At 48.6% G+C, this 25,530-nt stretch overlaps 1 protein-coding gene across 1 annotated transcript in view; it reads left to right on the top strand.

Annotated features, from left to right (window-relative positions):
* Positions 1-17,945, top strand: part of CDC25B (cell division cycle 25B) — a 32,440-nt gene extending 14,495 nt beyond the window's left edge. The window contains exons 6-16 of the mRNA XM_075346010.1: positions 3,048-3,158; positions 3,290-3,394; positions 5,464-5,601; positions 5,693-5,767; positions 6,163-6,348; positions 6,472-6,567; positions 8,256-8,318; positions 14,298-14,396; positions 14,477-14,610; positions 14,702-14,813; positions 17,364-17,945. Of these exons, the coding sequence (XP_075202125.1) occupies positions 3,048-3,158; positions 3,290-3,394; positions 5,464-5,601; positions 5,693-5,767; positions 6,163-6,348; positions 6,472-6,567; positions 8,256-8,318; positions 14,298-14,396; positions 14,477-14,610; positions 14,702-14,813; positions 17,364-17,504 (1,260 nt within the window). The 3' untranslated portion in view covers positions 17,505-17,945. The remainder of the gene's footprint in view (positions 1-3,047; positions 3,159-3,289; positions 3,395-5,463; positions 5,602-5,692; positions 5,768-6,162; positions 6,349-6,471; positions 6,568-8,255; positions 8,319-14,297; positions 14,397-14,476; positions 14,611-14,701; positions 14,814-17,363) is intronic.
* The last annotated feature ends 7,585 nt before the right edge of the window (positions 17,946-25,530 follow it).

Raw genomic sequence — 25,530 nt, 5'->3', positions numbered from 1 at the left:
TAAGGCGCCTCATGCACTTCCTAGGGAAGATGGTGGCAGCCATGGAGGCAGTTCCCTTTGCGCAGTTTCATCTGCGCCAACTGCAAGGGGACATTCTCCGCCAATGGGACGGGCAGTCAACCTCCCTGGACAGGAAAGTCTCCCTTTCCCAGACGGCCAAGGACTCTCTGCAATGGTGGCTTATTCCCACCTCATTGTCACAGTGAAGATCCTTCCTACCCCCATCCTGGGCAGTGGTCACGACAGATACGAGTCTGTCAGGGTGGGGAGCAGTTTGTCTCCGCCACAGGGCTCAGGGGACGTGGACTCAGCAGGAGTCCACCCTTCAGGTCAATGTTCTGGAAATCGGGGCAGGGTATCTTACCCTACTAGCTTTCCAGCAGTGGCTAGACAGAGGGCAGTTCCGAATCCAGTCGGACAACTCCACAGCGGTGGCATACATCAACCACCAAGGAGGGACGCGCAGTCGGCAAGCCTTCCAGGAAGTCCGGCGAATCCTCATGTGGGTGGAGGACACAGCATCCACCATATCCGCAGTTCACATCCCGGGCGTAGAAAACTGGGAAGCAGACTTCCTCAGTCGCCAGGGTATGGACGCAGGGGAATGGTCCCTTCACCCGGACGTGTTTCAGGAAATCTGTCGCCGCTGGGGGGTGCCGGACGTCGACCTAATGGCGTCTCGGCACAACAACAAGGTCCCGGCATTTATGGCACGATCGCGCGATCACAGAGCTCTGGCGGCAGACGCCTTCGTGCAAGATTGGTCGCAGTTCCGGCTCACATATGTGTTTCCACTTCTGGCACTCTTGCCCAGAGTACTGCGCAAAAAATCAGATCCGATTGCAGCCGCGTCATACTCGTCGCCCCAGACTGGCCGAGGAGATCGTGGTACCCGGATCTGTGGCATCTCACGGTCGGCCGACCGTGGTCACTACCAGGCCGGTCAGACTTACTGTCCCAAGGGCCGTTTTTCCATCGGAATTCTGCGGCCCTGAACCTGACTGTGTGGCCATTGAGTCCTGGATCCTAGCGTCTTCAGGATTATCCCAAGGGGTCGTTGCCACCATGAAACAGGCTAGGAAGTCCACCTCTGCTAAGATCTACCACAGAACGTGGAAGATTTTCTTATCCTGGTGCTCGGCTCAGGGAGTGTCTCCCTGGCCATTTGCATTGCCTACTTTTCTTTCCTTCCTGCACTCGGGGTTAGAAAAGGGCTTGTCGCTCGGCTCCCTTAAGGGGGAAGTCTCGGCACTATCCGTGTTTTTTTTTCAGAAGCGTCTAGCACGTCTTTCTAAGGTGCGCACGTTCCTACAGGGGGTCTGTCATATCGTACCCCCGTACAAGCGGCCGTTAGATCCATGGGATCTCAACAGGGTATTAGTTGCTCTCCAGAAGCCGCCTTTCGAGCCTCTGAAGGAAGTTTCCTTTCTCGCCTGTCACAGAAGGTGGCGTTTCTCGTTGCGATCACATCGCTTCGGCGAGTGTCTGAGCTGGCAGCTCTGTCATCCAAGGCTCACTTCCTGGTGTTCCACCAGGACAAGGTAGTGCTGCGCCCCATTCCGGAGTTTCTCCCTAAGGTCGTATCCTCATTTCATCTTAATCAGGATATATCCTTGCCTTCCTTTTGTCCTCATCCGGTTCACCGGTATGAAAAGGACTTACGTTTGTTAGATCTGGTGAGAGCACTCAGAATCTACATTTCCCGCACGGCGCCCATGCGCCGTTCCGATGCATTTTTTGTCCTTGTCGCTGGTCCGCGCAAGGGGTTGCAGGCTTCTAAAGCCACACTGGCTCGATGGATCAAAGAACCAATTCTAGAGGCCTACCGTTCTGCGGGGCTTCCGGTTCCTTCAGGGCTTAAAGCCCACTCAACCAGAGCCGTGGGTGCGTCCTGGGCATTTCGACACCAGGCTTCGGCTCAACAAGTGTGCCAGGCAGCTACCTGGTCCAGTCTGCACACTTTCACCAAGCATTATCAGGTGCATACCTATGCTTCGGCGGATGCCAGCTTAGGTAGAAGAGTCCTGCAGGCGGCAGTGACACCCCCGTAGGGGAGGGCTGTTTTGCAGCCCTAACATGAGGTATTTCTTTACCCACCCAGGGACAGCTTTTGGACGTCCCAATCGTCTGGGTCTCCCAATAGAGCGCTGAAGAAGAAGGGAATTTTGTTACTTACCGTAAATTCCTTTTCTTCTAGCTCTTATTGGGAGACCCAGCACCCGCCCTGTTGTCCTTCGGGATGTTTTTGTTGTTTGCGGGTACACATGTTGTTCATGTTGAACGGTTTTTCAGTTCTCCGATGTTACTCGGAGTTAATTTTGTTTAAACCAGTTATTGGCTTTCCTCCTTCTTGCTTTGGCACTAAAACTGGAGAACCCGTGATACCACGGGGGGGTATAGCCAGAAGGGGAGGGGCCTTGCACTTTTTAGTGTAGTGCTTTGTGTGGCCTCCGGAGGCAGTAGCTATACCCCAATCGTCTGGGTCTCCCAATAAGAGCTAGAAGAAAAGGAATTTACGGTAAGTAACAAAATTCCCTTCTTCTCCTGCTTTGTGGTCTGCCACCATTTTCAGAGTGCTAGGCAGCTGCTTAGAAGAACCCATGGCTAAGGTTTTTTGGTGCAAGGTTAGAGGAGGCTGGGGTTTTATAAAGCTGTGACATCTGCACCACCTGATGACAGGGAACAAGACATAACCCTAACGGTCTAAGGTCTGAAATCTCGGTCAAAGTTATCTGAGCACACAAATCTCCAAGGGTGCCCAAATTTTTGCATCAGCCCAAAATTTTAAAATATAAAAGATGAAAATATTTTCTTTTGCTTAAAATATAAATGAAATGTGTCATCTGAAACTTTCTGCCTTTTGGAAATCATTTTGTCTTCAACTTGTTTAACTCTTCACAATAACAGTCTTTGTGAGCAGGGGTGCCCAAATTTTTGCATGACACTGTAAATGTGTTTCCTCTGTCTGCTCGCATCCTGTCCTCAGCTATCTGCATGAATGTGTGGTACAGCCGTCATCACCCTGACATGTGTCCATGTGTTTATAGGTGACGCTCCTCCGTGGGAGCCCGGTCCTGAGAAGACTGTCCTGTACGTCAGACCTGGAACTCTCCGGTCCCAGAGAAGGACGGCCCGCAGCCAAAGACAACAAGGAGAATGTAAGACAATGGGATATTGCCCGCGGTGATTAGGGGCGATACTATACCCCCTCGCAAAAAAACTCCGCCCCAAAAATAACAAAAATCTCATGGTTTGACATTCCGTTTTTTTTTTTTTTATTCTTTTGTAGGAAGTTTTCTTATTCAAGAGGCCGTCTTTGTGTCCGGTGTCAAGGAATCGCTTACGTAGTGATGAGGCCTTCAAGTCGAGACCTAACTCTGCCCCCTCTCTCATGGTGAGTCCCAGGTCACAGCTAGGGGCGCCATTACTTATGACTGGAGATAGTGAGTCCATTTGTAGGACCCGATCCAGCAGCTGCATCGATAATCTGTGCAATTCTTACTGAGAGCCGCCCCCTGCTTATTATCACGTCCGGTGTGAGGTCACACTTCATCGATGACATCATGCAAGGCCAAATAATCAGAGGAGCAGTCTCGGATGGCATCGGGGTCAGATGTGGCTGATGGAACGCTTCCTGCAAATCGATTCACACCATTTCTACTTATGTCCCATAGACTGAGCTCTGAAAAATCAGTGTTCATCCCTGGAACGGCGGGCAAAAAATACCATAAAATTCAGAAGGGGACAAATCCATATATCACAATGAATAAATATATAATAAAGCATAAGAAGGGGCCTTATAAAGCTAAAATAAATCCTAAACTATTCTTCAGTCCTGCATTGTGGTGATCCTCATTGGTCCTACCGCTATGATGTCACGTGGATGATACATATGACATAATTTCTCCAGGATGGCGGAAGCCAGAAGCAGTAAAGGGAACCAGCCAGCAGGATTTTTCTATGTAAAACTGGCACTGGAAAGCTGAATGCAATGAAACCGTTACTGCACAGATCGGGTGCTTCATTGCGGAAAAATCTGTAATCCACGTTCCAGAAATGTGCTGCTGTCAAGGGAGGAATTTGGGCGAAGACTGCTAATGGAGTCCTTGTTTGGGATATCAGAGACTGTGCCGTATTAGCTGTATACCAGTGCCGATATATCCATGTATCAGACAATGAACACACAGACATGCTCTCCTTGAGCCAGCGTCATTCACTGATTTGTGTATTCGATAGATCCAATTATACAGTAAGCATGAATAACCTTGAAGCTAGACAGGGAGTGCTTTTACTCCTTAATTTCTCACATCACATTGCCTGCCTCCAGTACATTACTGATAACACTTTTGCAGCTTCACATTCTGGCTTCATTATCTTTGGTTAACTCCTTCATGACTATACAACTTAAAATTTTATATTATGGGTCTATGCGATGGCTACATAGACAGACAGATTATTATACAACTACATCTACATTTTGATTATTTATATACACAGATATTCTTATTACGTTTGAACAAACAAGCTATTGCTCAGTGCCACCTCCACACTGCTTGTTTGATTGGCGGGTGCAGCATGGCAGGACTATGCGCGTTCTTCATCCGCCCCTGTGTTCTGGCCTTTATCCCGTCCCCCCCATTGCCACCTTTTTCCTTTATGTCCAGCGCATGCGCAGTAGCATTGGGAAGTTTCATCAACTCTTCACTAAGATTGCGTCGGAGTCGGTGCTTGTGCATAGCGCTATCTGCGGCGCCATCTTATTGCTTCCTATGCTGTTGCTGAGGGCGGCTCATGCGCCATCGCAGTCTTTTCCCTCTTCAGGAGCGCACGGTCACAATAGAAGAGAAGCCGCCAAGCAGCAGCAGATCAACGACCGCAAAGCAGATGGGACGCATGGAATCAAGCCGCCATCGGCAACAGCATCAGACACGTAGGAAGCAGTAGGAGACCATCGTCAATAAAATGGCGCTGGAGATTGCGCTATGCGCAGGCGCCGACTCCAACGCCATCTTAGTGAAGAGTTGATGAAATACTTTGCAATGCAACTGCGCATGCGCCGGACATAAAGGAAAAGGTGACGACAGGGGAATAAGGGGCACATGAAGAACGCACATAGTCCTGCCCGATGCACCCGCCAATCAAATTAGCAGCGCATTTCTGGGACGTGGATTGCAGATTTTTTGGCAATGAAGCATCTGATCTGTGAAGTAACGGTGTCATTGCATTCAGCTTCCCAGCACCAGCGTGGCACCGGCTGTACTTTACATAGCAAAATCCTGCTGGTTGGTTCCCTTTTATATGAAGCAATTCGCACTTTCTCGTCTTGGCCTACGTCTTAAAAAACAAAAATCAATCTCAGACAATTCCTTTAAGAACAAGAAGAAAATGTCTCCTCCGTGTGATGGGGAGAAGGTAAAGATCTTATAGTCGTATCCATGAGCCCCATTATCTTTCCCCCACCAGGTTTCCCCGCACAGGGTGGAGTATGACCTGGAGTCTGAAAGCCCGGTCCGGTTACGCAAGTCTTCCCTGACCTTCTCTCTGAATGATGATGAAGATGATGATGGCTTCATGGAGATCATGGATGATGAGGATGTGAAGGTGTGGCCCTCGGGTCTGTAGTGTGACGAGCAGGACCTTTCCCTTTATGCTTTTCTCATTATTCACCTGCTGTCTCCTGATTTATTTTCAGCGTGAACCAAATCTTCCCCCCGGGATGGAGAATCTGCTGAGCGCGCCCCTGAAGAAGGAAGAGAAGCAGGACGTGGTGCGTTGTTGCATGTTTATTCTGGGTCACCAAAGTGTGGAGATCCATAGTCAGTGACCGCGTCCGGGGCCTCGTCTCGCGCCCTGACCCTCGTCTCGCGCCCTGACCCTCGTCTCGCGCCCTGACCCTCGTCTCGCGCCCTGACCCTCGTCTCGCGCCCTGACCCTCGTCTCGCGCCCTGACCCTCGTCTCGCGCCCTGACCCTCGTCTCGCGCCCTGACCCTCGTCTCGCGCCCTGACCCTCGTCTCGCGCCCTGACCCTCGTCTCGCGCCCTGACCCTCGTCTCGCGCCCTGACCCTCGTCTCGCGCCCTGACCCTCGTCTCGCGCCCTGATCTCGTCTCGCGCCCTGATCTCGTCTCGCATCCTGACTTCTCATTTCTCTTCATCTCTTAGGATTTAGTTATAAAAAGCAAATGTCGCCGCCTCTTCCGCTCACCGTCCATGCCGAGCAGCGTGATACGACCCATCCTGAAACGCCTGGACAGACCGGAGGAAGAGGACACGCCGGTGAAACCTAAGCGGCATAAGAACGTGGCGGTGGCCGGTGTGGACCAGGAGGAGCCTGAACCGGTGGAGCCTGTGAGTACAGACGAGAAATCCCCCTCCCCCCCCCCCCCCAATAGGAATTTCCCCCTGATACAGAGCCATTATTATGGGATGTCTGTACATGGCTCACATCTGAATGGTTTCCTTCCATATTAGAAAATGAAGCTCGGACGATCCAAGTCCCTGTGTGTGGAGACGGTGGAGAAGATTTTAGATAACGATCAACAGGACTTAATTGGTGACTCCTCAAAGGTGAGACGGCCGAAACACTACCCAGAATAATCCTCTCAGATGGTAGTTTATAAATAAGTATTGAACACGTCACCAATTTTCTAAGTAAATATATTTCTAAATGTGCTATTGACATGAAATTCTCACTAGATGTCGGTAGTAACCCATCCAATCCACACAGGCAAAGAAATGACCGCAGATGTCCATAAAAGATGTGTAATAATGAGATATGACACAGGGATAAAGTATTGAACACGTTACTGACATGTATTTCATACTTGGTACATTCTCCTTTGTTGGTGATGAAGCTTCCAGACACCTCCTGTGAAAACACTAGTCACCTGCATTGCTCAGGTGGATTCTAGCCCATTCTTCCACACACACTCCTCACATCCTGCAGGTCCCGGCTCTCACCTGGTCATGTCTGGTTTATGGTGAAATTACCTTCTTTCCACTTCCAGATTATGGCCCCTGCAGTCCTCACTGGAGCCGTCAGTAGTTTAGAAATTCTTCTGCATCTGATGCCATCACTCTGTTTTACAACAATAAAGTTGTGAATGTCTTGAGACAGCTCCCTGGTTTTACCAATCATGAGATGTTTCTTGTGTGGCACCTTGGTAATCAGACACCTTTTTATCGGCCATCAGTTGCACCAGCTGATATTATTTTTCACTAAGTGGCAGGATTGCTTTCTAATTACTGATACATTTTAGCGGGTGTCAGGACTTTCCAGCGCTTTTTGCATCCATCTTTATGTATTCAATACTTTTTTCCCTGTGTCATTTCTCATGATTACACATAACTTATGGACATCTATGCTTTTATTTCTTTGCCTGTGTGGATTGGATGGGTTGTTAATGACATCTGGTGAGAAATTCATGTCAATAGCAGCTTTAGGCCCGTTTCACACGTCAGTGAAAAACAGTGACGTTTTTCACTGGCGTGTAAAACACGCACATGTCCCTCTGTGTGCTGTGAATCACGGCACACGTGGGTTGTCTAAGTGCAATCCGGGCTCCGTTCTCCGTGGCCCGTGATTGCACTTAGAAATCAACTCACCTGCGCCCGCTCCCGCTGTCCATGGTGCTGATCGCTCCCGCGATGCAGCATCCGGCCGTCGGTGACCCCCGCAGCAGCTGCTTCCGGGTCGGCTGTGTCGTGCATAATGAATATGCGCGACAGTAATGAGCCGGCTCAGAAGCAGCAGGGAGAACGGGCTGCAGAGGACATCGCTGGACGCCGGGTGAGTTAAAATGTTTTTTTATTTTAAAAGCAGGTTTTTTTCTGGCACGTGTCTCACGGATCACACCACTGCGTGGTCCGTGGGACATCCGTGATGCCAGAAAAAAATGGACATGTCTCCGTGCGGCAATCACGCACACGCGGGTACGCTGCACGGAGACACGTGCAGTGTAAAATCACTGACGTGTGAGCAGACCCATTCATTATAATGTGTCTGCGTATGTCAGTGATTCTAGTACGTTTAAAAAAAAGCACAAACGTCCCAGAATCACTGACGTGTGAAAGGGGCCTTAGAAATAGATTTACTTAGAAAATTTGTGATGTGCTTAATAGTGATTTCACCCTCTGTATTATACCCCGGCCTGTACCTGGCAGGGACGGCGCTGCCTCCTCGTGAATGACCCTTCTCTGGACGCTCTGTAATGATATATTAGATGTACTGATCTTTCTATCTCTGTACTTTATAGACGTACTTACTGAAGACGGTGGATGGTCAGCAGCAGGACCTCAAGTACATTACCCCAGAAATGGTGAGGCTGTGATACTCTATATACCTGAGATTAGGCTGCGTGATATCTGTGTGTAATGTCTTATATTGCCAGGCCGTGTGATATCTGTGTGTAATGTCTTATATTGCCAGGCCGTGTGATATCGGTGTGTAATATTATATATATTGCCAGGCCGTGTGATATCGGTGTGTAATATTATATATATCGCCAGGCCGTGTGATATCTGTGTGTAATATTATATATATATTGCCAGGCCGTGTGATATCGGTGTGTAATATTATATATATCGCCAGGCCGTGTGATATTGGTATGTAATATTATATATATCGCCAGGCCGTGTGATATCTGTGTGTAATATTATATATATATCGCCAGGCCGTGTGATATCGGTGTGTAATATTATATATATCGCCAGGCCGTGTGATATCGGTGTGTAATATTATATATATCGCCAGGCTGTGTGATATCGGTGTGTAATATTATATATATCGCCAGGCCGTGTGATATCGGTGTGTAATATTATATATATCGCCAGGCCGTGTGATATCGGTGTGTAATATTATATATATCGCCAGGCCGTGTGATATCGGTGTGTAATATTATATATATCGCCAGGCCGTGTGATATCGGTGTGTAATATTATATATATCGCCAGGCCGTGTGATATCGGTGTGTAATATTATATATATCGCCAGGCCGTGTGATATCGGTGTGTAATACTCTATATATCGTCAGGCCGTGTGATATCGGTGTGTGTAATGTCTTATATCGTCAGGCCGTGTGATATCGGTGTGTAATATTATTTATATCGCCAGGCCTTGTGATATCGGTGTGTAATATTATATATATCGCCAGGCCGTGTGATATCGGTGTGTAATATTATATATATCGCCAGGCCGTGTGATATCGGTGTGTAATACTCTATATATCGTCAGGCCGTGTGATATCGGTGTGTGTAATGTCTTATATCGTCAGGCCGTGTGATATTGGTGTGTAATATTATACAGTCAGGGCCAGAAATATTTGGACAGTGACACAAGTTTTGTTATTTTAGCTGTTTACAAAAACATGTTCAGAAATACAATTCTATATATAATATGGGCTGAAAGTGCACACTCCCAGCTGCAATATGAGAGTTTTCACATCCAAATCGGAGAAAGGGTTTAGGAATCATAGCTCTGTAATGCATAGCCTCCTCTTTTTCAAGGGACCAAAAGTAATTGGACAAGGGATTCTAAGGGCTGCAATTAACTCTGAAGGCGTCTCCCTCGTTAACCTGTAATCAATGAAGTAGTTAAAGGTCTGGGGTTGATTACAGGTGTGTGGTTTTGCATTTGGAAGCTGTTGCTGTGACCAGACAACATGCGGTCTAAGGAACTCTCAATTGAGGTGAAGCAGAACATCCTGAGGCTGAAAAAAAAGAAAAAATCCATCAGAGAGATAGCAGACATGCTTGGAGTAGCAAAATCAACAGTCGGGTACATTCTGAGAAAAAAGGAATTGACTGGAGAGCTTGGGAACTCAAAAAGGCCTGGGCGTCCACGGATGACAACAGTGGTGGATGATCGCCGCATACTTTCTTTGGTGAAGAAGAACCCGTTCACAACATCAACTGAAGTCCAGAACACTCTCAGTGAAGTAGGTGTATCTGTCTCTAAGTCACCAGTAAAGAGAAGACTCCATGAAAGTAAATACAAAGGGTTCACATCTAGATGCAAACCATTCATCAATTCCAAAAATAGACAGGCCAGAGTTACATTTGCTGAAAAACACCTCATGAAGCCAGCTCAGTTCTGGAAAAGTATTCTATGGACAGATGAGACAAAGATCAACCTGTACCAGAATGATGGGAAGAAAAAAGTGTGGAGAAGAAAGGGAACGGCACATGATCCAAGGCACACCACATCCTCTGTAAAACATGGTGGAGGCAACGTGATGGCATGGGCATGCATGGCTTTCAATGGCACTGGGTCACTTGTGTTTATTGATGACATAACAGCAGACAAGAGTAGCCGGATGAATTCTGAAGTGTACCGGGATATACTTTCAGCCCAGATTCAGCCAAATGCCGCAAAGTTGATCGGGCGGCGCTTCATAGTACAGATGGACAATGACCCCAAGCATACAGCCAAAGCTACCCAGGAGTTCATGAGTGCAAAAAAGTGGAACATTCTGCAATGGCCAAGTCAATCACCAGATCTTAACCCAATTGAGCATGCATTTCACTTGCTCAAATCCAGACTTAAGACGGAAAGACCCACAAACAAGCAAGACCTGAAGGCTGCGGCTGTAAAGGCCTGGCAAAGCATAAAGAAGGAGGAAACCCAGCGTTTGGTGATGTCCATGGGTTCCAGACTTAAGGCAGTGATTGCCTCCAAAGGATTCGCAACATAATATTGAAAATAAAAATATTTTGTTTGGGTTTGGTTTATTTGTCCAATTACTTTTGACCTCCTAAAATGTGGAGTGTTTGTAAAGAAATGTGACAATTCCTACAATTTCTATCAGATATTTTTGTTCAAACCTTCAAATTAAACGTTACAATCTGCACTTGAATTCTGTTGTAGAGGTTTCATTTCAAATCCAATGTGGTGGCATGCAGAGCCCAACTCGCCAAAATTGTGTCACTGGCCAAATATTTCTGGACTTAACTGTATATACCGCCAGGCCGTGTGATATCGGTGTGTAATATATATATCGCCAGGCCGTGTGATATCGGTGTGTAATATATATATCGCCAGGCCGTGTGATATCGGTGTGTAATATATATATCGTCAGGCCGTGTGATATCGGTGTGTGTAATGTCTTATATCGTCAGGCCGTGTGATATCGGTGTGTAATATATATATCGCCAGGCCGTGTGATATTGGTGTGTAATATATATATCGCCAGGCCGTGTGATATCGGTGTGTGTGTAATGTCTTATATCGCCAGGCCGTGTGATATCGGTGTGTAATATTGTATATATCGCCAGGCCGTGTAATATCGGTGTGTAATATGATATATCAAGATAAACAAAATATTCCCAATATTAAACAATTTTATTACAGTAAAATCCACACCATTGTGTAAAACAGAACCATGACCTAGTGGTCAAATACATATAAAATGTCAGAGACAAATACAATTAACAAAGTGGCAGTGGTTCACAGTTATCACTTTTGAGCATAGGACTTAACTTGTGGGCTGTAATTAATTATTCGCCAGAGATTTGATTCATGACAGTCCATACAGTCCAGATAATGATATGTTATTGCTCTTCAGGTGTCCTTATAATAGGAGTAAACCATCAGCCTTCATACAATTCCACCTCAGTAACTCCACCTCGACGCGTTTCCCCACACAGTGAGTGTGGTTCATCAGGAGGCCAGAATGATATGAAAAATCAGGTGTGCAGGTCCATGGCGTCAGGAACAGGATCAGCGTGGTGCAGTTGATACAATGCGGATGACCACCACAGTCCAAGTGATCGCCATATGATGATGATATCATGGCGATCACTTGGACTGTGGTGGTCATCCGCATTGTATCAACTGCACCACGCTGATCCTGTTCCTGACGCCATGGACCTGCACACCTGATTTTTCATATCATTCTGGCCTCCTGATGAACCACACTCACTGTGTGGGGAAACGCGTCGAGGTGGAGTTACTGAGGTGGAATTGTATGAAGGCTGATGGTTTACTCCTATTATAAGGACACCTGAAGAGCAATAACATATCATTATCTGGACTGTATGGACTGTCATGAATCAAATCTCTGGCGAATAATTAATTACAGCCCACAAGTTAAGTCCTATGCTCAAAAGTGATAACTGTGAACCACTGCCACTTTGTTAATTGTATTTGTCTCTGACATTTTATATGTATTTGACCACTAGGTCATGGTTCTGTTTTACACAATGGTGTGGATTTTACTGTAATAAAATTGTTTAATATTGGGAATATTTTGTTTATCTTGTTAAACTACAATATTCCCGGGACTTTCTTGATCCAAATTTTGCATACTAATATGATATATCGCCAGGCCGTGTGATATCGGTGTGTAATATGATATATCGCCAGGCTGTGTGATATCGGTGTGTAATATTATATATATCGCCAGGCCGTGTGATATCGGTGTGTAATATTATATATATCGCCAGGCCGTGTGATATCGGTGTGTAATATATATATCGCCAGGCCGTGTGATATCGGTGTGTAATACTCTATATATCGTCAGGCCGTGTGATATCGGTGTGTGTAATGTCTTATATCGTCAGGCCGTGTGATATTGGTGTGTAATATTATATATATCGCCAGGCCGTGTGATATCGGTGTGTAATATATATATCGCCAGGCCGTGTGATATCGGTGTGTAATATATATATCGCCAGGCTGTGTGATATCGGTGTGTAATATTATTTATATCGCCAGGCCGTGTGATATCGGTGTGTAATATTATATATATCGCCAGGCCGTGTGATATCGGTGTGTAATATTATATATATCGCCAGGCCGTGTGATATCTGTGTGTAATATTATATATATCGCCAGGCCGTGTGATATCGGTGTGTAATATTATATATATCGCCAGGCCGTGTGATATCGGTGTGTAATATTATATATATCGCCAGGCCGTGTGATATCGGTGTGTAATACTCTATATATCGTCAGGCCGTGTGATATCGGTGTGTGTAATGTCTTATATCGTCAGGCCGTGTGATATCGGTGTGTAATATTATATATATCGCCAGGCCTTGTGATATCGGTGTGTAATATTATATATATCGCCAGGCCGTGTGATATCGGTGTGTAATATTATATATATCGCCAGGCCGTGTGATATCGGTGTGTAATACTCTATATATCGTCAGGCCGTGTGATATCGGTGTGTGTAATGTCTTATATCGTCAGGCCGTGTGATATTGGTGTGTAATATTATATATATCGCCAGGCCGTGTGATATCGGTGTGTAATATATATATCGCCAGGCCGTGTGATATCGGTGTGTAATATATATATCGCCAGGCCGTGTGATATCGGTGTGTAATACTCTATATATCGTCAGGCCGTGTGATATCGGTGTGTAATATATATATCGCCAGGCCGTGTGATATTGGTGTGTAATATTATATATATCGCCAGGCCTTGTGATATCGGTGTGTAATATATATATCGCCAGGCCGTGTGATATCGGTGTGTGTAATGTCTTATATCGCCAGGCCGTGTGATATCGGTGTGTAATATTGTATATATCGCCAGGCCGTGTAATATCGGTGTGTAATATGATATATCGCCAGGCCGTGTGATATCGGTGTGTAATATGATATATCGCCAGGCCGTGTGATATCGGTGTGTAATATTATATATATCGCCAGGCCGTGTGATATCGGTGTGTAATATGATATATCGCCAGGCCGTGTGATATCGGTGTGTAATATTCTATATATATATCGCCAGGCCGTGTGATATCGGTGTGTAATATTCTATATATATATCGCCAGGCCGTGTGATATCGGTGTGTAATATATATATCGCCAGGCCGTGTGATATCGGTGTGTAATATTATATATATCGCCAGGCCGTGTGATATCGGTATGTAATATTATATATATCGCCAGGCCGTGTGATATCGGTGTGTAATATATATATCGCCAGGCCGTGTGATATCGGTGTGTAATATATATATCGCCAGGCCGTGTGATATCGGTGTGTAATATTATATATATCGCCAGGCCGTGTGATATCGGTATGTAATATTATATATATCGCCAGGCCGTGTGATATCGGTGTGTAAAATATATATCGCCAGGCCGTGTGATATCGGTGTGTAATATATATATCGCCAGGCCTTGTGATATCGGTGTGTAATATTATATATATCGCCAGGCCGTGTGATATCGGTGTGTAATATTATATATATCGCCAGGCCGTGTGATATCGGTGTGTAATATATATATCGCCAGGCCGTGTGATATCGGTGTGTAATATCCTATATCTCTCCTGCTTATTCCATCAGATGAACGATGTGCTGAACGGAACATACAAGCAGCAGATCGATCGCTGCGTCGTTGTGGACTGCCGCTACCCGTACGAGTATGAAGGCGGACACATCCGGGTAAGGGGCGATAGTGTGTGCCATTATATATCCTGTATATACAAGGCTGGGCTTCATGCATCGCCTCCTTCTTCCTGCAGGGGGCAGTGAATCTCCCAATGGAGCAAGACGTGGAGCAGTTCTTCCTCAGGGAACCCATCGTGTCGCGCAGCGCGGATAAGAGGGTGATCCTCATCTTCCACTGTGAATTCTCCTCCGAGCGAGGACCCCGCATGTACGGCAGCCCCTCCATATACACAACTCTGCCTTTACCTTTTACCATGAATCGTATAGAATTGTTATCATGGCCTCTTATTGCTCGGCAGGTGCCGCTTTGTTAGGAAGCAGGACAGGAGCAGCAACGTCTACCCCAAGCTCCATTACCCCGAGCTGTATGTGCTGAAAGGAGGCTACAAGGAGTTCTTCCCCGGCTTCCAGGTGGGTGTCAGCGCTGCCGCCCATCACTTCATGGTGTAGGGCACTTATACAGAGGGTACGGAAAGTATTCACACCCCTTTATTTTTTTTTACTCTTTGTTTCATTGCAGTCATTTGGTAAATTCTCATTAATGTGCACTCTGCCCCATCCCCCATCTTCCCAGCCCCCATCTTCCCAGCCCCCATCTTCCCAGCCCCCATCTTCCCAGCCCCCATCTTCCCAGCCCCCATCTCCTCATCCCCCATCTCCTCATCCCATCCCCCATCTCCTCATCCCATCCCCCATCTCCTCATCCCATCCCCCATCTCCTCATCCCCCAACTCCTCATCCCCCATCCCCCATCTTGACAGAAAAAAACAGAAATGAAGAAATTTTTGCAGATTTATTAAACAAGAAAAACTGAAATCTCCCATGGTCATAAGTATTCAGCCCCTTTGTTCAGTATTGAGTAGAGGCACCCTCCCTTTTGGGCTAGTACTGCCATGAGTCTTCTTGGGATCCTGGATTTGGGGATCCTCTGCCATTCTTCCTTGCAGATCCTCTCCAGTTCAGTCAGGTTGGATGGTGAAGGTTGGTGGATGCCATTTTCAGGTCTCTCCAGAGATGCTCCATTGGGTTTAGGTCAGGGCTCTGGCTGGGCCAGTCAAGAATGGTCACAGAGTTGTTCTGAAGCCGCTCTTTTGTTATTTTAGCTGTGTGCTTAGGGTCATTGTCTTGTTGGAAGGCGAACATACGACCAAGTCTGAGGTCCAGAGCATCTGGAAGAGGTTTTCTTCCAGGATATCTCTGTATTTGGCCGAATTCATCTTTCCTTCAATTGCAACCAGTTGTTCTGTCCCTGCCCCCATAGCACAATGCTGCCACCACCATGTCTCACTGTGGGGATTGTATTGGGAAGATGATGAGCAGTGCCTGGTTTTCTCCACACATACCGCTTACAATTATCACCAAAAAGTTCTATCTTTGTCTCATCAGAGCAGAGAATCTTATTTCTCATAGTCTAGGAGTTCTTCATGTGTTTGTTTGTTTTTTGGGTTTTTTTTATTTGCAAACTCTATGTGGCTTTCATATGTCTTGCACTGAGGAGAGGCTTCCGTCAGCCACTCTGCCATAAAGGCCCGACTGGTGGAGGCTGCAGTGATAGGTGACTTTGTGGAACTTTATCCCATCTCCCTCCTGCATCTCTGGAGCTCAGCCGCAGTGATCTTGGGGTTCTTCTTTACCTCTCACCAAGGCTCTTCTCCCACGATTGCTCAGATTGGCTGGATGGCCAGGTCTAGGAAGACTCCTGGTGGTCCCAAACTTCTTCCATTTAAGGATTATGGAGGCCACTGTGCTCTTAGGAACCTTGAGTATTGCAGAAAATCTTTTGTAACCTTGGCCAGATCTGGGCCTTGCCACAATTCTGTCTCTGAGCTCCTTGGGCAGTTCCTTTGACCTCATGATTCTCCTTTGGAGTGACATGCAGTGTGAGCGGTGAGGTCTTATATAGGCAGGTGTGCGCCTTTCCAAATCACGTCCTATCAGTGTAATTACACACAGCTGGACCCTAATGAAGGAGGAGAACCATCTCAAGGAGGATCACAAGGAAATGGGCAGCATGGGACTTAAGTTAATGTTTGGTCGCCGGGGTCAAGTTGTTAGTGACGCACATCCGGCGTCATTAACAATATCGCAGCGAGTAATACTTACCAGCGACCTTAGGCGACCTCAAAAATGGTGAAAATCGTTCACCATGGAGAGGTCGTCCCAAAGTCAAAAATCGGTAAGGGTTGTTTAGCGTTGTGGTTCATCGCTCATGCGGCAGCACACATCGCTATGTGTGACACCGCATGAGCGAGGAACGTCTCCTTACCTGCCGCCGGCCCCAATGCGGAAGGAAGGAGGTGGGCGGGATGTTACGTCCTGCTCATCTCCGCCCCTCTGCTTTGATTGGCCGGCCACTTAGTGACGTTGCGGTGACGTCGCTGTGATGCCGAATGTCCCTCCCCCTTGAAGAAGGGATTGTTCGGCAGTCACAGCAATGCCGCCGACCAGGTAAGTATGTGTGACGCTGCATAGCGATAATGTTCGCTACGGCAGCGATCACAAACAATCGCATGCGCGACGGGGGGCGGGTACTTACACGCTCGCTATCGCTACAAATTGCTAGCGATATCGTTACTGTGTAAAGCCCCCTTTACATAGGAGTGTCTGAGCAAAGGGGCTGAATACTTATGACCATGGGATATTTCAGTTTTTCTTTAAGAAAATTTGCACTAATTTTTACATTTCTGTTTTTTCTGTCAAGATGGGGGATGGGGGCAGATTGTACATTAATGAGGAAAAATAACTTTTTTGAATTTACCAAATGACTGCAATGAAACAAAGAGTGAAAAATGTAAAGGGGTGTGAATACTTTCCGTACCCCCTGTATAATGTGCACTCTTCTGCAGATCGGTGATCAGTGGGTTGAGGGTCATGCACCGGGCAGGCCCTATATTGCAGTGGACCGGTGTCTGCTGTGGATGGTGCGCTTTCCACTGACCGTGCTCCTCTCTTGTGTTGCAGACGCTGTGTGAGCCTCAGGCGTATCGCTCCATGTATCACAAAGACTTTAAAGAAGACCTGAAACTCTTCCGCTCCAAGAGCCGGACGTGGGGGGGCGACCGGAGCAAGCGGGAGATCTACAGGCAGCAGATGAAGCTGTGAGGCCGCGGCGTCACCGGACAGAGCCTCGTCACCTGGATGGATCCGCTCCGTGTAAGGAGCACACAAAGCCGCCACTGAAGAAGGGTCAGACACTCAGGGAGATCTGACATTGGGGGACGGACCTCCAGGCTGGAGATGGTCTGCTGGACCCATCATGGTGTAAGGACAGGACACAGACCTCGATCATGCCTCCACCACAAGGACGTCTCCAGGAGCTGTGGACTCGTCTTGTCCGTTTTGAATACTTGAAGTTGCACTTGCACTTTTATTGAGTATTGCTCAGCGAGGTCAATCAAGCTCCACGCGTTACCACCCCCGGCCTCCGGGAGCCGCCCACGAGCCCTCGCCTTCATCCTGCCCCCGACGGATGGACTCCAAGGACAAAATCTTCTTTTTTTTTTTTTTTTTATGTTTTTATATAAAATTTTATATTCTTCCGTCCGTCTTTCCTTGTGTGTCCTCGTTGCTTTATATTACATGGGGGAGGGGTGTTATATATTCTGCATATAGCGGGGATTCATATAATCATTTGCAGCCAACATGGCCGATCCATAGGGGATATACACTGCAAAACATGCAAAAAATATTCCCATACATCAATAGGGGCTGTGTGCCTGATACACAATGGAACGTGCAGCGCGGATCCATCCTACCGAGGATAACCATGCCACGGGTCCCACCGCACGGCCCCCCATAACATGGCAGCTACTGCATCACTGTGAAATACAAATTAGAGGACACGTCCGGACAGTTCAGTCTTTAGTATTGGGAATAATCCCAGAAATTCATTTTTACATCCTCCAAAAAAAATAAATAAATAAATATATATATATTTTTTTTTAATATCTTGCATTAAAATAAATAAATTGTATTTTATTCATCTTTTTTATTTGATATATCTGATATATCTATATATCTGTATAAAATAAAAAAAGATGAATAAAAATACAATTTATTTTAATGCAAGATATATATAATCTTGCATTAAAATAAATTGTATTTTTATTCATTTTTTTATTTTATATAGATATATCAAATAAAGATGAATAAAATACAATTTATTTATTTTAATGCAAGAAATTAAAAAAAAAAAAAAATATATATATATTATTTTTTTTTTTCTATTTTTGTTTTTTATTTTTTACAATTTCTTGCATTAAAATAAATTGTATTTTTATTCTTCATCTTTTTTTATTTTCTATAAATTTCCCGCCGTGCAGTGTGCTCGCCTCCATCAGGTGGCGGTGCAGATCTTATTTTTTGGTGTAGTTGTGTTTTCGTGTATTCGTGGTGTGGGGTCTTGGTTATCGTGTTGTCCTGATTTTTATATATTTATATATGTTTATATTTATCCAGTATGGTGGATATTGCGTGCGCGGCGGTGGCTGCCGCTCGTACCCCACTACCCTATGTACGGGTCGCGCCGCCATCTTTAAATTCTCTATTATAATTTATGCTTCTCGTATTTATGTTGTTTGCACACTTTTACTTGCTTTTTGCTGTGATAACGCCGTTGTCTGCCCGCTGTGGGATATGCGGTGGTATATACGCCATATCCGGCTTCGCTCCACCCGTCCAGTTGCTTTTTTTTTATTTTGCTATTTTCATGAATTGTCACAAATTCAGGGATAATAAAGTTCTGCTTGTTATAAAGTGACTGGTCGTGTGGTCCGGTAATGGTACAGGGTCATCCGGTGCTGAGAATGGCGGATATGAGTCCACGGTAGTGGCGAAACAGCCATGTGACCTCACCTATGGCTTCTGATTGGTTGAGAAGGTAAAAGAGCAGAGATCAGCGGTGCCTGAGGGATTATCTCTGCTGATCTCCTAAGTAAAATACCCCAGAATATGATGAAGCAGGATGCGTTACGGGGGTGTGAAGACATTTTAGCTGCTTTCTGCGGTTCCCCGTCGCTCCAGTAGGACCCGTTCCCACCTCACCATTAGTATAACAGGTTATTGTCAAGAGAAACCCAAATAAAAAGGCCCCTTTAAGTGCACGTTTTGTCTCGTTGCTAAGGACACCCTGCCTAGCAACCAGTATGCTTTGTCGTTGTCATGTAACATACCCCTTAGCAACCGTTGTGTCTGTTTAGGCTGTGAGGACACGGTGGGGGGGATGTTGTCATGGAGACGGCTCAGCTCACTGTTTGCTGTATTGTTCAGCTAACGCTTTTTATGGAGAATTCCTCTAAGTTAGTGTTTGGATGGTGCTGGTCTCCCGTCTACCCCCATGGAGAACCTCAATTCAAACCGTCCGTGTCCTTCACACAAGATGAGCGCTCGAGCAGCTCCGATAGGGGGGCGGCCATGTTTCCCATCCTGGGGTCTGCACAGAACTAGGCCATTATGGGACCATTCAGAAATCTCTGACTTCAGTGTTCCTAAATAGGGAGGACTCCCAGGAGCTGCATCTTCTCTGCCCCCCACCCCATATCTGACAGGAGGTTATAAGAGGTTCATGTACATATATCGCAGCCCCGGCCAGCGGATATCCTGCAATATACCGGCCTCCAATATCTCGTGATATATTACACTTCCCGCAGCCCGCTCATTACACAAGAATGGAGAACTGATCCCAGAACTGACGCGTTTCACACACATCGCATAGCAGGAAGTGCGGCGGTCTCACCACAAGATCTGACCTAGCCGGCACATCCGAGGAAATGATCAGCTGCAGCCACTGGTCATAAAGTCCACAGGTGCAAAGTGACAGCACCGCCAGTGTACAGATCCTGTGCGTGCAGAGATCCGGTCCTGGTGTACAGATCCTGTGCGTACGGAGATCCGGCCCCGGTGTACAGATCCTGTGCGTACGGAGATCCGGCCCCGGTGTACAGATCCTGTGCGTACGGAGATCCGGCCCCGGTGTACAGATCCTGTGCGTACGGAGATCCGGCCCCGGTGTACAGATCCTGGGCGTACGGAGATCCGGCCCCGGTGTACAGATCCTGGGCGTACGGAGATCCGGCCCCGGTGTACAGATCCTGGGCGTACGGAGATCCGGCCCCGGTGTACAGATCCTGGGCGTACGGAGATCCGGCCCCGGTGTACAGATCCTGGGCGTACAGAGATCCGGCCCCGGTGTACAGATCCTGGGCGTACGGAGATCCGGCCCCGGTGTACAGATCCTGGGCGTACGGAGATCCGGCCCCGGTGTACAGATCCTGGGCGTACGGAGATCCGGCCCCGGTGTACAGATCCTGGGCGTACGGAGATCCGGCCCCGGTGTACAGATCCTGGGCGTACGGAGATCCGGCCCCGGTGTACAGATCCTGGGCGTACGGAGATCCGGCCCCGGTGCACAGATCCTGGGCGTACAGAGATCCGGCCCCGGTGTACACATCTCAGACATAGATATATGTCCGATATATGCGCATAGATCCATTTGGTATGTACAGAGATCCAGTCGGTGAATAGATCCCCCACATATGGAGGTCCGGCCAGTGTATAAAGTATATACAGGACGGTTCCAGTAATTGATGTCCTTAGTCTGCTTGTCTTCAGAAAACAGTTTACTACTTTCTTGTTCATCTTTAGAAGAGGCTTCCTTCTGGGACGAAAGCTATGCAGAGCAATGTGCTCCAGTGCACGGAGTACAGTCTGAGCACTGACAGGCGGCCCCCCCACCCTGTAACCTCTGCAGTGTATGATCTGAGCACTGACAGGCGGACCTCCCCCCCCACCCTGTAACCTCTGCAGTGTGCAGTGTATGGTCTGAGCACTGACAGGCAGACCCCTCACCCCTGTAACCTCTGCAGTGTGCGGTGTATGGTCTGAGCACTGACAGGCAGACCCCCCACCCCTGTAACCTCTGCAGTGTGCGGTGTATGGTCTGAGCACTGACAGGCGGACCTCCCCCCCCACCCTGTAACCTCTGCAGTGTGCGGTGTATGGTCTGAGCACTGACAGGCGGACCTCCCCCCCCACCCTGTAACCTCTGCAGTGTGTGGTGTATGGTCTGAGCACTGACAGGCAGACCCCCCACCCCTGTAACCTCTGCAGTGTGCGGCGTCTGGTCTCAGTACTGACAGGCGGACCCCCACCCCTGTAACCTCTGCAGTGTATGATGTATGGTCTGAGCACTGACAGGCGGACCCCCCACCCCTGTAACCTCTGCAGTGTGCGGTGTATGGTCTGAGCACTGACAGGCGGACCCCTCACCCCTGTAACCTCTGCAGTGTGCGGTGTATAGTCTGAGCACTGACAGGCGGACCCCTCACCTCTGTAACCTCTGCAGTGTGCGGTGTATGGTCTGAGCACTGACAGGCGGACCCCCCACCCCTGTAACCTCTGCAGTGTGCGGTGTATGGTCTGAGCACTGACAGGTGGACCCCCCACCCCTGTAACCTCTGCAGTGTGCGGTGTATGGTCTGAGCAGTGACAGGCGGACCCCCCACCCCTGTAACCTCTGCAGTGTATGGTCTGAGCACTGACAGGCGGACCCCTCACCCCTGTAACCTCTGCAGTGTGCGGTGTATAGTCTGAGCACTGACAGGCGGACCCCTCACCTCTGTAACCTCTGCAGTGTGTGGTGTATGGTCTGAGCAGTGACAGGCGGACCCCCCACCCCTGTAACCTCTGCAGTGTGTGGTGTATGGTCTGAGCACTGACAGGCAGACCCCCCACCCCTGTAACCTCTGCAGTGTGTGGTGTATGGTCTGAGCAGTGACAGGCGGACCCCCCACCCCTGTAACCTCTACAGTGTATGGTCTGAGCACTGACAGGCGGACCCCTCACCCCTGTAACCTCTGCAGTGTGCGGTGTATGGTCTGAGCACTGGCAGGCGGACCCCTCACCTCTGTAACCTCTGCAGTGTGTGGTGTATGGTCTGAGCACTGACAGGCGGACCCCCCACCCCTGTAACCTCTGCAGTGTGTGGTGTATGGTCTGAGCACTGACAGGCGGACCCCCCACCCCTGTAACCTCTGCAGTGTGCGGTGTATGGTCTGAACACTGACAGGCAGACCCCCCACCCCTGTAACCTCTGCAGTGTGCGGTGTATGGTCTGAACACTGACAGGTGGACCCCCCACCCCTGTAACCTCTGCAGTGTGCGGTGTATGGGCTGAACACTGACAGGTGGACCCCCCACCCCTGTAACCTCTGCAGTGTACGGTGTATGGTCTGAGCACTGACAGGCGGACCCACTACCCCTGTAATGTCTACAGTGTGTGGTGTATGATCTGAGCAGTGACAGGCGTACCCCCCACCCCTGTAACCTCTGCAGTGTGCGGTGTATGGTCTGAGTACTGACAGGCGGACCCCCCACCCCTGTAACCTCTGCAGTGTGCGGTGTATGATCTGAGCAGTGACAGGCGGACCCCCCACCCCTGTAACCTCGGCAGTGTGCAGTGTGCGGTGTATGGTCTGAGCACTGACAGGCGGACCCCCCACCCCTGTAACCTCTGCAGTGTGAGGCGTATGGTCTGAGCACTGACAGGCGGACCCCCACCCCTGTAACCTCTGCAGTGTATGGTGTATGGTATGAGGACTGACAGGCGGACCCCCCACCCCTGTAACCTCTGCAGTGTATGGCGCATGGTCTGAGCACTGACAGGCGGACCCCCCACCCCTGTAACCTCTGCAGTGTATGGCGTATGGTCTGAGCACTGACAGGCGGACCCCCCACCCCTGTAACCTCTGCAGTGTATGGCGTATGGTCTGAGCACTGACAGGCGGACCCCCCACCCCTGTAACCTCTGCAGTGTATGGTGTATGGTCTGAGCACTGACAGGCGGACCCCCCACCCCTGTAACCTCTGCAGTGTATGGCGTATGGTCTGAGCACTGACAGGCGGACCCCCCACCCCTGTAACCTCTGCAGTGTGCGGTGTATGGGCTGAACACTGACAGGTGGACCCCCCACCCCTGTAACCTCTGCAGTGTACGGTGTATGGTCTGAGCACTGACAGGCGGACCCCCCACCCCTGTAATGTCTACAGTGTGTGGTGTATGATCTGAGCAGTGACAGGCGTACCCCCCACCCCTGTAACCTCTGCAGTGTGCGGTGTATGGTCTGAGTACTGACAGGCGGACCCCCCACCCCTGTAACCTCTGCAGTGTGCGGTGTATGATCTGAGCAGTGACAGGCGGACCCCCCACCCCTGTAACCTCGGCAGTGTGCAGTGTGCGGTGTATGGTCTGAGCACTGACAGGCGGACCCCCCACCCCTGTAACCTCTGCAGTGTGAGGCGTATGGTCTGAGCACTGACAGGCGGACCCCCACCCCTGTAACCTCTGCAGTGTATGGTGTATGGTATGAGGACTGACAGGCGGACCCCCCACCCCTGTAACCTCTGCAGTGTATGGCGCATGGTCTGAGCACTGACAGGCGGACCCCCCACCCCTGTAACCTCTGCAGTGTGAGGCGTATGGTCTGAGCACTGACAGGCGGACCCCCACCCCTGTAACCTCTGCAGTGTATGGTGTATGGTATGAGGACTGACAGGCGGACCCCCCACCCCTGTAACCTCTGCAGTTTATGGCGCATGGTCTGAGCACTGACAGGCGGACCCCCCACCCCTGTAACCTCTGCAGTGTATGGCGTATGGTCTGAGCACTGACAGGCGGACCCCCCACCCCTGTAACCTCTGCAGTGTATGGCGTATGGTCTGAGCACTGACAGGCGGACCCCCCACCCCTGTAACCTCTGCAGTGTATGGTGTATGGTCTGAGCACTGACAGGCGGACCCCCCACCCCTGTAACCTCTGCAGTGTATGGTGTATGGTCTGAGCACTGACAGGCGGACCCCCCACCCCTGTAACCTCTGCCGTAATGCTGGCTGCACTCATACGCATATTCTGAGATGTTGAGAACGTGCACTCAGCTTGTGTGGTCGGCCATGATGAGTTCTGTTCTGAGTGGATCCTGTCTGGTTATACCTCTGTATGGTCTTGGCCGCCGTGCTGCAGCTCAGGGTCAGGGTGGTGACAATCTTCTCATAGCCTCAGACAATTCTTTGCCATGAGGAGCCATGCTGATCTTCCAGTGACCAGTATGAGAGAGTGTGTGAGAGATAACACCGAATGTAACACACCGGCTCCTTCCGTCACACCAGAGACCCTGTAACACTAATGAATCTCATGACACCAGGAGGGAAAACGGCTGTTTGGGCACAGTGTGCCCATTGTCACTTAGGGGTGTACTCACTTTTAAGATATACTGTGGATGCTTTGTGTACAGAGACCATCCAGCATATAGATCCCCCATACATGGGGATCTGTCCGGTGTATAAGCCCCACAAGTATGGAGATCTGACATGCAGACCTCGGCCTAGGAGCTGACAATCGATCATTCCTGACATTAATTCTATTGCTGTGTCCTGCCATAATAACACTGAGGCCTGTTTCCATGTCGGACGGGCCGGGAATGTGCTCAGATGCAGGTACCCAAACAGGATAATGGACAGATTAGGTATCCAGGAATGTCCCTGCGGGCGCAGAACGCCGGACACCGGGCGGCAGCCATTATTTACAGCAGAGATGATGAGGGATGTGGTCTGTGCGGCCTCTGCTCAGGTATCACAGCTTAGATACACAGGTCTGAGGACAGCCTCAACAAGCACAAGATTAGATACAGCGGCTCAGCAGAGAGTATCACATGATGGGAATAGATACATAGGCTGGTATATACCGTATACCCTTATTATATAATACTATATACTCGAGTCTCCTGTGAGGATTCAGTGACATCTCCTCATTAGTTTCAGGTATTTCTGGTTGTGATTCACTTATAGAATATCTGAGCGAGTGATGGCCGGCGTCTGACAGCGAGGACCGCAAATAATAAACAGGGGGAAGACATTGTTCTGTGCTGCACCCCAACAAAGGAAGTGAAAACCCTCCACCCCTACAAGTGTAAAGAGCCGGGCGGAAAACCACGAGAGAATCATCCGGTATAACCGCCCCTGTGTGCAAATATATAACTGCTATAATACTGCCCCTGTGTGCAAATATATAACTGCTATAATACTGCCCCTGTGTGCAAATATATCGCTGCTATAATACTGCCCCTGTGTGCAAATA

Source organism: Anomaloglossus baeobatrachus, chromosome 1, assembly GCF_048569485.1.
Source record: "Anomaloglossus baeobatrachus isolate aAnoBae1 chromosome 1, aAnoBae1.hap1, whole genome shotgun sequence".
NCBI lineage: Eukaryota > Metazoa > Chordata > Amphibia > Anura > Aromobatidae > Anomaloglossus > Anomaloglossus baeobatrachus.
The sequence above is the reverse complement of the archived record's forward strand: the minus strand, read 5'-3'. Positions and strand labels throughout refer to the sequence as shown.